A 14,381-nucleotide genomic window follows, 5' to 3' on the forward strand; every position below is an offset into this window, starting at 1 on the left:
GAACTTGGTCTGCAAATTCTGCTTCTAGTAAAGAAGACGGGGAAGGACCAGAAAGAAGTCATACGAGGTGGCTCCGACGATCTTGATATAGTCGCCAAGAATTACGGTTTCGCCATGTTCAGCAAGATCAGATTGATTTCGTTCCCATCATTGTGTTTCACTGCGGAAAATGAATTATCTGCAATCTGTGCATAGTTTAATTCTATATTAACTAGAGTTTGCTCTCAAGATGCGATTTCTCATCATTTTAATCCAAAGCCTGTGACAGAACGGACAAGAAGATACGGCGGAAAATCCGCCTCGGTGGCCGAGTCCAGCAGGGTGGCGGGATTTAATCCTAGCAACGGCGACTGAGTTTCTCTGAAGGCGGGACACAAAACCGCCTGTGTGATTTCAGCGCAGACCAGCGGTGGTCGTAAATAATCCAGAGCCCTTCAGTAAGGTGGCTTTCATGTGCCACATGTATGTTCGGGGTTGCAATCCCACGTGCCCCTTGCTTGCTACCCCTATAGCTAGCTGGAGCCATATTCACGAACACCAGACGGCCTCCCGGCCTGCGGTGAGAACACTGCGACAAGTGCGGGAAATGTCACACCACCGACTTCAGCATGGCATTACCATTAAATGAACTTACTGACCACGCAGTGTGGAAAGCCTGTGCACGGATTCTTTTCGCCCATTTAGCGACAAGATCTTGGCTGACGGCCGGAGGGCAAGCCTAAAGTCCAAGGAAGGCGACGTGACTCCCACCTTGCAGACAGAGGTGAGCTGTCACATAACGTGATGCCTTTTGCATTGAATGACATCAGTAAAGACCTCATGGCGTGGAACAGTGTTTATGCCGTGGGTTTAACTCGAAAGAGTTGGCCTTAAAATCCTGAAAATCGCGCATGCGGGCCTCGCGTTTGAGATTCTTTTGCAGTATGGCAGTTACTCAGCAACAAATTTATTGTCTCGAGCAAGTAACTGGACTACTATAAGGCACAAGATGCCGGAGTCATAACTTCCCATCAGCACCCCGATAAAAGCACATCAAACAAGAGGCGCCGATGAAGGGGTATATTCAGGAGAGACAGGCGGCCCGATATGAAAGCCTCCAGCACGTTGCAATACCAAAGGAACATGGGCGAGGTTGTCCGTCACATCGTTGCCTAAGACTCCTGTGCTCGAAGGTACCCACTGGAAACATATAGAGAAGCCTCTGCTGTGCAGCTCCTGCACCGAGTGCACAGAACTAAGGCTCAGCATTGCAGTAGGGAACCCGCGCTCTAACTTTTTAAGAGAAGATTTCGAATCCGTAAGGATGATAACAGGTTGAGTCGTCAAAAACCTTAGCTCCCGTATGGCAGCCTCAATTAAAACGTTTTCAGCCGAAACTACATGAGTAAGGCGGGCATACCAGGCAGCTAGGATTCAGAGAGGGATTGTGGAACGCTGCTGCGCTAGCTCTACTGACGTTGTCCACGGAACCATCGGTGAAAATTTACGAGATGGTGGTCAAATTCTCTTACAAAATTTTCGAGTACGAAAGAACGCGCTTCCGTAAAAGGAGTGCTCCGCAAAGCGCGAACGCGTCTTTCATAAGTCAAACTAGAGCAGCGTTGGTTCTTCGATGGGCTTAGCAATACTTCTTTGTCATACGCGTCCGACGTGTGGCGTCTGTCCTATAGGCTCATGAAAAACTCATCACTGACCTGCAGGAAGTTCAGCCTCAAATTATGTGCATCTATTGGTAGCTGTCATTCCTTCAAAATCCAAAGACAGTCTTCACTCATCTCCACACGAAGGCAGAAAAAGGGCCTCATTTGCATGCGCTAACTAGCGCACCGGCCTCCACGCATCCGCTGCTCTTCACAGTGCCTCACGAGGACGCGCGCCGTCCGGACAGGGTCTGGTCTGCGCTAATTGTCACCACGTTCCAGATGGCCTGACCTGAAGGCGCGACGGTCATTGTTTCCGGCCGGCCGCCATTGCCTTCATTGTTTACTTCCATCAAAAAGAAAAAAAGATATGAATGCGCAGCTGACGAGACGACTTCCTGGACACGCCTCCTCTCGAACCTCACACGCACGTGTCATTAGCCTCACACTCTCGAGCATGCCCACCTCTTGATTTGATATTTTCTTGCATGGTAGCCTTCCGTATGTGAATAAGCTTTAAAGGAACTCCAGAAAGGTTGTGTCCTGCTTCGATGGGCGATATAAGTTTGTCCTCTACGGTCAGCGACCCTTCGGGTCGTGTTTGCATGGCAAGAGCCTAGACAAAAGAAGCACTGCCAGCATGTCAACGTGTAGCAGTCTCGAAAGATTGTGAGGCTAGTACGCAGTAGGAGAGAGGAATTTGTTGCCTTCAAGGGGCAATGTCGCCCCCATTCTTAGGCTGCGCAGAAAAGTGTAAAGATCTCAAACTTTACAAACATCTACGAGTATTGAGTGTACGTGGCTGATAGCCGCGCGAAAAACTATTGTGAAGTGCATCGCGATGTCACATATACTATTTGTTTCTGCGAATTACGAAGAAAGATTTAGCACTGTGTCACTCCGGATGCATGTGGTCATGTCTGCGACCAGACGCTCCACATCGTGGAAGCATTAAAGCACCAGCATGAAAATGAACACGATAGGTTTTAATTAACGTCATATCATTGCCAAGCGTGATGATGACGATGAGGTTATCCAGAAACAGCGACAAGCGCACATGCGCAATTGACATGCGCACTGAAAAATGCAGTCATCCTGTTGTATCAGAGGAGGGTCCACATCGTTAGAGCGTACTTCCGTTTCGGTCGCTAGATGTCGTCTGACCTCGCCTTCGTCGACTCCTCTCTGCTGGGACGCAGGAAGAGAAGCTGTGCCTGGTGGGTGCCCGCTGCCTCCACGAGAACCACCCCGAACTAATAGCGCGCCAGGCTCGGATGCTGCAGCGCCTGCAGGTGGACAGGATCGGCGGTAAGCGCTGTCCGGGTGTAATACACGCACACACATACAGGCAGATTGGGACGCCATCTATACGCTGCGAAATGAACAACACCGACTCTAATAGGAAGCAGGCAGAGAAATGCTCACAGGCTTTTATTTAAGTTTGCTCCTTTCCAGGTCTGTACACATCATTCACCCATCAGGCTAAGCATCCTCAACCGCACGAGAAGCACTTTCCTTTTTCGATAAGCCTTCCAACAAGGAGGACTGTTATGATTGTTGCAAAAATGTATATCGCGAGACTATCCGTTACAGATTGACAAATACGTGGTAATAATGGCACTTATTAAGGGAAATAAACCAAGTTTTAAAAACCCGTAGTTACCCACATCTTGATCCGTATTCAGTGCGTCACAGCTTTCCAGTTCAAAAACGCTTGTTTTGGAACAAGTCATTTCGGCCCAGTTTCCAAATGGGTTGTGCACCAAAGCCCCTCCTCTAGTAGGCATTTCCTAATGATCTGGAGGGAAGTTGTTCTTGCTCCGCTGCACAGTTAATAGTGTGCCGAGGAGTTGCAACGCGAGGGGAGGTGTACACCATTACACTTTGTCTGGCTGGCATGTGCGTGTCAACAACCAGTTCCTTCCGTAAGGATTCAATTGGAATACTGTGATAGAGTACGGACTAGTTCAACTGTGAACTAAATGCACTTGCGGTACAAAGTGAAAGCAGCAACTACACCTCCATGCTGCATGCATGTCCAGTCTCTCAACGTTCTCGCTAACACGTGGCGCTAGCCATTATGGTAACGCCTCCCGATAGCCAGCCGTTACCGTTACTAATACGCCAGCAAAGTTTATTCAGATCATTTGGTTCTAAGCGGCACCATAAAACTGAGACTTACAGACAGCAGACATGCTGTGCTTTTGAGTTAAGGGTTAAGCAATGTAGAACGTTGGGCCAGTTGGTACTTTATTTTTCCATCGTCAAACAGCGCACAAAATCCTCAGGACACTAAGAAAGAACGACACGGCGCTCTTGTCCGCGTGTCGTTCTTTCTTTAGTGTCCTGGTGTTTTTTGTGCGCTGAGGCACAAATATTCTCTTAAACATACTTTAACGCAAACTGAGACTTACAGACAGCAGACATGCTGTGCTTTTGAGTTAAGGGTTAAGCAAGGTAGAACGTTGGGTCAGTTGGTACTTCATTTTTCCATCGTCAAACAGCGAACAAAGACACCAGGACACTAAAGAAAGAACGACACGGCGCTGGACACTAAAGAAAGAACGACACGGCGCTCTTGTCCGCGTGTCGTTCTTTCTTTAGTGTCCTGGTGTTTTTTGTGCGCTGAGGCACAAATATTCTCTTAAACATACTTTAACGCAAACTGAGACTTACAGACAGCAGACATGCTGTGCTTTTGAGTTAAGGGTTAAGCAAGGTAGAACGTTGGGTCAGTTGGTACTTCATTTTTCCATCGTCAAACAGCGAACAAAGACACCAGGACACTAAAGAAAGAACGACACGGCGCTGGACACTAAAGAAAGAATGACACGGCGCTCTTGTCCGCGTGTCGTTCTTTCTTTAGTGTCCTGGTGTTTTTTGTGCGCTGAGGCACAAATATTCTCTTAAACATACTTTAACGCAAACTGAGACTTACAGACAGCAGACATGCTGTGCTTTTGAGTTAAGGGTTAAGCAAGGTAGAACGTTGGGTCAGTTGGTACTTCATTTTTCCATCGTCAAACAGCGAACAAAGACACCAGGACACTAAAGAAAGAACGACACGGCGCTGGACACTAAAGAAAGAACGACACGGCGCTCTTGTCCGCGTGTCGTTCTTTCTTTAGTGTCCTGGTGTTTTTTGTGCGCTGAGGCACAAATATTCTCTTAAACATACTTTAACGCAAACTGAGACTTACAGACAGCAGACATGCTGTGCTTTTGAGTTAAGGGTTAAGCAAGGTAGAACGTTGGGTCAGTTGGTACTTCATTTTTCCATCGTCAAACAGCGAACAAAGACACCAGGACACTAAAGAAAGAACGACACGGCGCTCTTGTCCGCGTGTCGTTCTTTCTTTAGTGTCCTGGTGTTTTTTGTGCGCTGAGGCACAAATATTCTCTTAAACATACTTTAACGCAAACTGAGACTTACAGACAGCAGACATGCTGTGCTTTTGAGTTAAGGGTTAAGCAAGGTAGAACGTTGGGTCAGTTGGTACTTCATTTTTCCATCGTCAAACAGCGAACAAAGACACCAGGACACTAAAGAAAGAACGACACGGCGCTGGACACTAAAGAAAGAACGACACGGCGCTCTTGTCCGCGTGTCGTTCTTTCTTTAGTGTCCTGGTGTTTTTTGTGCGCTGAGGCACAAATATTCTCTTAAACATACTTTAACGCAAACTGAGACTTACAGACAGCAGACATGCTGTGCTTTTGAGTTAAGGGTTAAGCAAGGTAGAACGTTGGGTCAGTTGGTACTTCATTTTTCCATCGTCAAACAGCGAACAAAGACACCAGGACACTAAAGAAAGAACGACACGGCGCTCTTGTCCGCGTGTCGTTCTTTCTTTAGTGTCCTGGTGTTTTTTGTGCGCTGAGGCACAAATATTCTCTTAAACATACTTTAACGCAAACTGAGACTTACAGACAGCAGACATGCTGTGCTTTTGAGTTAAGGGTTAAGCAAGGTAGAACGTTGGGTCAGTTGGTACTTCATTTTTCCATCGTCAAACAGCGAACAAAGACACCAGGACACTAAAGAAAGAACGACACGGCGCTGGACACTAAAGAAAGAACGACACGGCGCTCTTGTCCACGTGTCGTTCTTTCTTTAGTGTCCTGGTGTTTTTTGTGCGCTGAGGCACAAATATTCTCTTAAACATACTTTAACGCAAACTGAGACTTACAGACAGCAGACATGCTGTGCTTTTGAGTTAAGGGTTAAGCAAGGTAGAACGTTGGGTCAGTTGGTACTTCATTTTTCCATCGTCAAACAGCGAACAAAGACACCAGGACACTAAAGAAAGAACGACACGGCGCTGGACACTAAAGAAAGAACGACACGGCGCTCTTGTCCGCGTGTCGTTCTTTCTTTAGTGTCCTGGTGTTTTTTGTGCGCTGAGGCACAAATATTCTCTTAAACATACTTTAACGCAAACTGAGATTTACAGACAGCAGACATGCTGTGCTTTTGAGTTAAGGGTTAAGCAAGGTAGAACGTTGGGTCAGTTGGTACTTCATTTTTCCATCGTCAAACAGCGAACAAAGACACCAGGACACTAAAGAAAGAACGACACGGCGCTCTTGTCCGCGTGTCGTTCTTTCTTTAGTGTCCTGGTGTTTTTTGTGCGCTGAGGCACAAATATTCTCTTAAACATACTTTAACGCAAACTGAGACTTACAGACAGCAGACATGCTGTGCTTTTGAGTTAAGGGTTAAGCAAGGTAGAACGTTGGGTCAGTTGGTACTTCATTTTTCCATCGTCAAACAGCGAACAAAGACACCAGGACACTAAAGAAAGAACGACACGGCGCTGGACACTAAAGAAAGAACGACACGGCGCTCTTGTCCGCGTGTCGTTCTTTCTTTAGTGTCCTGGTGTTTTTTGTGCGCTGAGGCACAAATTTTCTCTTAAACATACTTTAACGCAAACTGAGACTTACAGACAGCAGACATGCTGTGCTTTTGAGTTAAGGGTTAAGCAAGGTAGAACGTTGGGTCAGTTGGTACTTCATTTTTCCATCGTCAAACAGCGAACAAAGACACCAGGACACTAAAGAAAGAATGACACGGCGCTCTTGTCCGCGTGTCGTTCTTTCTTTAGTGTCCTGGTGTTTTTTGTGCGCTGAGGCACAAATATTCTCTTAAACATACTTTAACGCAAACTGAGACTTACAGACAGCAAACATGCTGTGCTTTTGAGTTAAGGGTTAAGCAAGGTAGAACGTTGGGTCAGTTGGTACTTCATTTTTCCATCGTCAAACAGCGAACAAAGACACCAGGACACTAAAGAAAGAACGACACGGCGCTCTTGTCCGCGTGTCGTTCTTTCTTTAGTGTCCTGGTGTTTTTTGTGCGCTGAGGCACAAATATTCTCTTAAACATACTTTAACGCAAACTGAGACTTACAGACAGCAGACATGCTGTGCTTTTGAGTTAAGGGTTAAGCAAGGTAGAACGTTGGGTCAGTTGGTACTTCATTTTTCCATCGTCAAACAGCGAACAAAGACACCAGGACACTAAAGAAAGAACGACACGGCGCTCTTGTCCGCGTGTCGTTCTTTCTTTAGTGTCCTGGTGTTTTTTGTGCGCTGAGGCACAAATATTCTCTTAAACATACTTTAACGCAAACTGAGACTTACAGACAGCAGACATGCTGTGCTTTTGAGTTAAGGGTTAAGCAAGGTAGAACGTTGGGTCAGTTGGTACTTCATTTTTCCATCGTCAAACAGCGAACAAAGACACCAGGACACTAAAGAAAGAACGACACGGCGCTCTTGTCCGCGTGTCGTTCTTTCTTTAGTGTCCTGGTGTTTTTTGTGCGCTGAGGCACAAATATTCTCTTAAACATACTTTAACGCAAACTGAGACTTACAGACAGCAGACATGCTGTGCTTTTGAGTTAAGGGTTAAGCAAGGTAGAACGTTGGGTCAGTTGGTACTTCATTTTTCCATCGTCAAACAGCGAACAAAGACACCAGGACACTAAAGAAAGAACGACACGGCGCTCTTGTCCGCGTGTCGTTCTTTCTTTAGTGTCCTGGTGTTTTTTGTGCGCTGAGGCACAAATATTCTCTTAAACATACTTTAACGCAAACTGAGACTTACAGACAGCAGACATGCTGTGCTTTTGAGTTAAGGGTTAAGCAAGGTAGAACGTTGGGTCAGTTGGTACTTCATTTTTCCATCGTCAAACAGCGAACAAAGACACCAGGACACTAAAGAAAGAACGACACGGCGCTCTTGTCCGCGTGTCGTTCTTTCTTTAGTGTCCTGGTGTTTTTTGTGCGCTGAGGCACAAATATTCTCTTAAACATACTTTAACGCAAACTGAGACTTACAGACAGCAGACATGCTGTGCTTTTGAGTTAAGGGTTAAGCAAGGTAGAACGTTGGGTCAGTTGGTACTTCATTTTTCCATCGTCAAACAGCGAACAAAGACACCAGGACACTAAAGAAAGAACGACACGGCGCTCTTGTCCGCGTGTCGTTCTTTCTTTAGTGTCCTGGTGTTTTTTGTGCGCTGAGGCACAAATATTCTCTTAAACATACTTTAACGCAAACTGAGACTTACAGACAGCAGACATGCTGTGCTTTTGAGTTAAGGGTTAAGCAAGGTAGAACGTTGGGTCAGTTGGTACTTCATTTTTCCATCGTCAAACAGCGAACAAAGACACCAGGACACTAAAGAAAGAACGACACGGCGCTCTTGTCCGCGTGTCGTTCTTTCTTTAGTGTCCTGGTGTTTTTTGTGCGCTGAGGCACAAATATTCTCTTAAACATACTTTAACGCAAACTGAGACTTACAGACAGCAGACATGCTGTGCTTTTGAGTTAAGGGTTAAGCAAGGTAGAACGTTGGGTCAGTTGGTACTTCATTTTTCCATCGTCAAACAGCGAACAAAGACACCAGGACACTAAAGAAAGAACGACACGGCGCTCTTGTCCGCGTGTCGTTCTTTCTTTAGTGTCCTGGTGTTTTTTGTGCGCTGAGGCACAAATATTCTCTTAAACATACTTTAACGCAAACTGAGACTTACAGACAGCAGACATGCTGTGCTTTTGAGTTAAGGGTTAAGCAAGGTAGAACGTTGGGTCAGTTGGTACTTCATTTTTCCATCGTCAAACAGCGAACAAAGACACCAGGACACTAAAGAAAGAACGACACGGCGCTCTTGTCCGCGTGTCGTTCTTTCTTTAGTGTCCTGGTGTTTTTTGTGCGCTGAGGCACAAATATTGTCTTAAACAGATTTCAACGCTTCTCGAGGCAGGGGGTTGTTAATTTTGTGTCCCGTTCCGTGCAAGCAATATTGCCAGTACCGTAATAGTGTCGTAGACAGCACGGCCTCGTCGCCAAGGTTTATCCCTCTGCGCTCAACCAAACAAACAATTTGACTACATACAATAAGGGTGACGATACTGATGACTCAACGATGTAAATCTTTTTCGCAGTGTTCCGGTCGCCGACCTCCCTCGACCGGTCGTCGGCGGGTTCAGTCCCAAGGAGACCTGAGCCGCCGCGAAGGCCGTACCACGCGCTTCTTACTCACTACCCTGTGAGTCTCTCTTCTCAATTTCTAGGTTGATTCTTATCGGATGCTCTACGTCGTCGCGGAGGCAGGCATTGGAATAAAATATTCGCGCTATGAACTCGTTAACCGTTTTCTTCCTTCGTTGTTTTTCTGTGCTTTTATCTCTCTTTATTTTGGTCAAGAAAATGTCCTATTGAATAGCCTTTCTAAGCGTCCCGACAAGTCCGGCTTTCTCGGGTAAAAACTTTGAAAATGGAAAAGTTGTAAAACACCGCTATGGAAACATTGAAGGTAATGGTTCATTATTTTTATATGTAGCAAAATCTTTCTTTTAAATTGTTTCCAGCAATCGCCACTAACAGTTGAGACTGCCATAGAAAACCAATGGGGAACGCTTTCGACGATAGCAAAAACGTGAACAGGAAAAAAAAAAGACTGCCGTCGGGTGATCTGCGCATATATTGATTGTCATACCGAACTCTTACACTTTATGAAAAAACTGCGTTCATAAACGGTTTCTCGCTCGAAAATGCTTGTGTCCACAATTGCTGGGTATGATGTGCCATTTGATGTTATTACGACAACGACAACAACAAAACGCGCTATAGTAACGACACTCTTAACAAAACACTGGCGCTGCGCGTCATGTGCATCTGGTAGATAACGTAAACATCATGGTTTTGCGCTGATTTCAGCGTGTTGTTCAGGGCTGATACCACGTACAGCAGAAAAACTCTCACGCGTTTTTGCGAACTGCTGGAAAAGAACAGGCAGCCGTAGTGGCGAGTGGACATGGCCTTAGTTTTATGCATGGTCTGTGAATGATACGTCTCAGCTGCTCATATCACCAGTGATTGCTTCCTTGGCGTCATCGAAACTGATAAGAGCTCAGGGAAACACTGTCAGATGTCAAAGCTGTGTCCGCTGCCTTGTCGCAGATGACTCAACAGAGGTATTCGTTTGCAGACACGTTCTTATATTGTGTGCTCAATTAACTGATTGTTCAGTGAAGTAGTGATAAATAAACGAGGACAGAAATGCATGGGCGACACAAGCGCTATATTTTAACCAAGAATTTATTTATAGCGCATAAGCAGGGTATATTGAAAGGAGCATACGCGTAGAAAATAATTTTTTCTTCGTTTTAGCTTTCTTTACCAGAAAGCATGAGACGACGCGTCTTTCGGTGAAATCCGACGATACTCAGCAAGCGTGATTAACACAGCGCCCCGTGTCGGTGAGTTCGTTTTTTTTTTTGTCACATAGTGGGCTTCTTTTTTTAGTCACAGAAGCAGCGATAACACACGAATCTTCTATCTTATGAATGCAAACAGTTGCGAAGATTTCACCTTGTACTTTTACTTAGAAATTGCAATAAAAATTTATTGCTGCAAGCTTGTCGTACACTTGAATTAGAGAAAAGCTAGCGCCAAAACCATATTAGCGCTTGTGTCTCGTCGTCGTTCGTCCTTGTGGTTTGCATGGTTTTGGCGCTAGGTTTTCTCTAATTCAAGTATGCACCAACTAGCCCAAAAAGAGGTATTAATGCAGTATCTTGTCGTACACATAGCGAGCAATTTTGGACAAAAGAATTTTTGAGCGGGAAACCGTTTATGAACGCAATTTTTTCATAGAACGTAAGACTGCACTATAACAATCAATATATCCGGAAATCACCCGACGGCAGTCTACTATTTTTTTATTCACGTTTATGCTATAGTTAAAAACGTTCCCCATTGGTTTTTTATGGCGGTCTTAACTGTTCGATGCGATTCTGGAAACACTTTAAAAGAAAGATTTTGCTACATATCAGAATAATGAACCATTACCTTCAGTATTTCTATAACTGTGTTTTGCAATTTTTCAATTTCCAATATTTTTGCCCGAGAAAGCTGGACTTGATTAAGGCATCGACCTGTCTACCTGTATCTGAAGCTTTTGACGTAACCAAACGGGACGCTGTAGTCAACGCCCATCATACATTAGACAAACCTTGTAGTGCGCCTTTTTGCACTTTGATGACATGTTCACCGTTCACAGCAGGCCACATGCCAGACACTGAAAACTCTATACAATTGTTTTTCTCAGGAAATATTGATTCCCTCGCTGTTTCTGGACATGATTTTGTCCTGCACCAGAAAACGCATTTATGGCTGAGAAATCTAAATTTAAAAATTTTCCCGCCAGTCGATTCAAGCATGTAACGTCCACACCGAGGAGGAATGGTTGCCGCGGCTTTAAAGTGAATAACGGTGTAACATAGTTTCTGGGATCCGTGCGAAAATTCGGCGTCGACGCACACAGTATACTTGCGAAATTGGGCGCTGGTGACGACACCAGTTTTTTTCAATTTCTGGTCTCTTTCTGGCGTTTTCTAGCTTATTAAAGCTCCGTTTTCGATTAGAGCAGTCTCTTTGTCTTTATAATGCCTTAGTCTATCAATACAGGCTAACTTCAATTCTTCATCAGTGTCCCTTCAAGGAAGCATGATTGGAAGAATGGCAGTGACGGCCGTGACGATGCCAATTGGTACGCTTACAAGCTTTACTGCCATGACGTCCTGTTGTCTTATATGTTTTCTCGTCAATTGTCACCTGCGTATTTTTGTCCAATTTTTTTTTTTACCGCTTGCCAACGCCTTCAATTTTAGACCGCAGGCAACTGGCCCAACTTTCTGCTCTCATAAGCGAATTGTATGAGTATATTGAATGTAATGATTGAGGGAAATGACACGAGCGAAACAAAAATACAGTGTCCTGTACAGCATAATATATTAAAGAATACACCGCCGACATGACGTGATCCTAACTGCATCAAACCTAAGTTGTTAATACAAGACACAATCTCCAACATTAACACGCTCGGCTGCTGACCCCAAAGACACGGGTTCGATCCCGGCCGAGGCCGTCGCTTTTCGACGGAGGTGAAATGCTAGAGGCCTCTTTACTGTGCGATGTCAGTGCACGTCAAAGAACCCCAGGTGGTCGAAATTTCCGGAGCCCTTCGCTACGGCGTCCCTCATAGCCCGAGTCGCTTTGGGATCTTAAACGCCCATAAACCATAAACCACTGCAACGTCAACACGCAAAGCTTTTTCCCATGACTAATTCCACATGACCGAACGCGCCGTTCTTGTCGAAGTTTTCACTGTACGCATAAGGGCTTATTCACGCGCAACGAGTAAGCGTCGTTTCACATGCTGCGAATTTCACCGCGCGGTACTGCGAATTCGGTCCCGCCGTTTACGCCGCAATGCGATTGCCGCTCAGTCGTTTCACATGCAACGCAGGACCTGCGAATTCGTTCCGTGTGACAGCAGGGTTGCTAGATGACTGCTCATGGAACTCGTGATTAACGTGGCATTAATGCAATAAGGAATGTGGTCGTGTTGTTGTAGTCATGCGTGTTTTTAGCTAAAAAAATATTTTGAATGTTTTTTATTAAAGTAAACAGTTCTGAATTATTCAAAAAGTAAGTTGATGCGCTGAATGCACGTGACCGCAAGTGACGTCAGACCCATGAGGCGTGAGTGCAAGGACAGCCATAGCTGGCCAAGCCAAGCCTGGCGGGGAGCCAAGAAAAGGATGCTCCCTATTGGTCAGTCGCAGAGCGAACACACCGACGCTGCGAACGAATTCCAACCGGACGGAAATCGTTCGCAAGCCGTCTGCGGCAAGAGCGGCGGCCCTCTCCGCCCCAGAGCGAACGAATTCGCAGTGCCGCGCGGTGAAATTCGCAGCATGTGAAACGGCCCTAAGTCGCGCCTCACTTTCCTCTTCGCAGACGCATCGCCTCGGTCTTAGGCCTAACCCAAGGCCCGCTGGAGTCGGAGGCTCAGCAACCGCAGCTGGGACCGCCAGCAGTGATGTCGGTGGGTCGGACGTGTCTGGCGGCAGAGGCGGCGGTGTTGGAGGCTCGTCGGCAGACCCACGCCGCATCTCTTCCTCCTCGACCACGATGACCTCGAGGAGCAGCAGCCACAGCGTGCTGCGGTTCTCGCTGCGCCAGCAGGCCCGTCAACAACAGCATGCATCAACCACCACAGCGGCGACGACGACTGCGGGTCGCGGTGGCCCAGCGGGACAGCAGCAGGGAAGACAGTCGCAGCCAGCGGCCAGGAAGACCGAAGGGGAGCGCGTCAACCGCTTCGTCACGCCCTCGCGCGGCGGTAATACCTCCAAGCGATGACTAGTCGGGACGTTGACGTTCATGTGCTTCTGGGCGAGCACCTTCGGAAGCGATTTCATCAGGGTCACGAGGCATGTCCGTGCTACGAACACTCTGAATTTCGTCCGTAGCAACCAGCTTGGTCCGTGAGTGATTCCTGCAGAAGCGAAATGATGCGCCGGATTGATCCTGTCACTACGCGATGCCACCACAACTGTTGACAGTTGACGCAACGTGTAAGCCGCCGTGAGCGTTTTAAATCTGACGCTCCTTCGCGGTACACGGCGTTCACTAACTAGGAGCAGGATAAGGTCTTCGTTTCGAACAGCGTGCCTTCTTTGCTCCATCGCCGCCATTGTGCAGTCGTACGGGGGCAACCGATTTGTGGCGCAAGCAGAGCACCCGAAGCGTCTCCACTCCGGCACCTATCAATATAGAGGCGAGAGCAAGGTTGCCACAGTCTATGCCACCTAGACTGGCAACTAAAAAGAAAGAGCAAGTAAATAATAGTTTAAAACGTTTTTCAAAGACTGTGCTGATAATTGTCATGCTCTTAATAATTGGTTTTTTGGGGAAAGGAAATGACACAGTATCTGTCTCATATATCGTTGAACACCTGAACCACGCCGTAAGGGAAGGGATAAAGAAGGGAGTGAAAGAAGAAAGGAAGAGAGAGGTGCCGTAGTGGAAGGCTCCGGAATAATTTCGACCACCTGGGGGTCTTTAACGTGCACTGACATCGCACAGCACACGGGCGCCTTAGTGTTTTGCCTCCATAAAAACGCAGCCGCCGCGGTCGGGTTCGTACCCGGGAACTCCGGATCAGTAGCCGAGCGCCCTAACCACTGAGCCACCGCGGCGGGTCACACTCTTGAAAACTCGTTTCGGGACCCCATCCCTCGTTAGCTGTAATCCAGGGTGCCGACGAAAACAACTAAGTGCTTTAAGGCGCCTTTAAGTTATTATTCAACAGAGCGATGCATATACATAACCAAGCAGTAATAAAAATTCTTCTACTCCGCCTTGGGGGATTCCCCTT

At 46.6% G+C, this 14,381-nt stretch overlaps 1 protein-coding gene across 1 annotated transcript in view; it reads left to right on the plus strand.

Moving 5' to 3' along the window:
• LOC144119682 (uncharacterized) overlaps positions 1-13,889 on the plus strand; it is a 70,589-nt gene extending 56,700 nt beyond the window's left edge. The window contains exons 14-17 of the mRNA XM_077652249.1: positions 685-763; positions 2,840-2,948; positions 9,097-9,200; positions 12,959-13,889. Coding sequence (XP_077508375.1) covers positions 685-763; positions 2,840-2,948; positions 9,097-9,200; positions 12,959-13,363 — 697 coding nt within the window. The 3' untranslated portion in view covers positions 13,364-13,889. The remainder of the gene's footprint in view (positions 1-684; positions 764-2,839; positions 2,949-9,096; positions 9,201-12,958) is intronic.
• The last annotated feature ends 492 nt before the right edge of the window (positions 13,890-14,381 follow it).

This window comes from Amblyomma americanum, chromosome 2 (assembly GCF_052857255.1).
Source record: "Amblyomma americanum isolate KBUSLIRL-KWMA chromosome 2, ASM5285725v1, whole genome shotgun sequence".
NCBI lineage: Eukaryota > Metazoa > Arthropoda > Arachnida > Ixodida > Ixodidae > Amblyomma > Amblyomma americanum.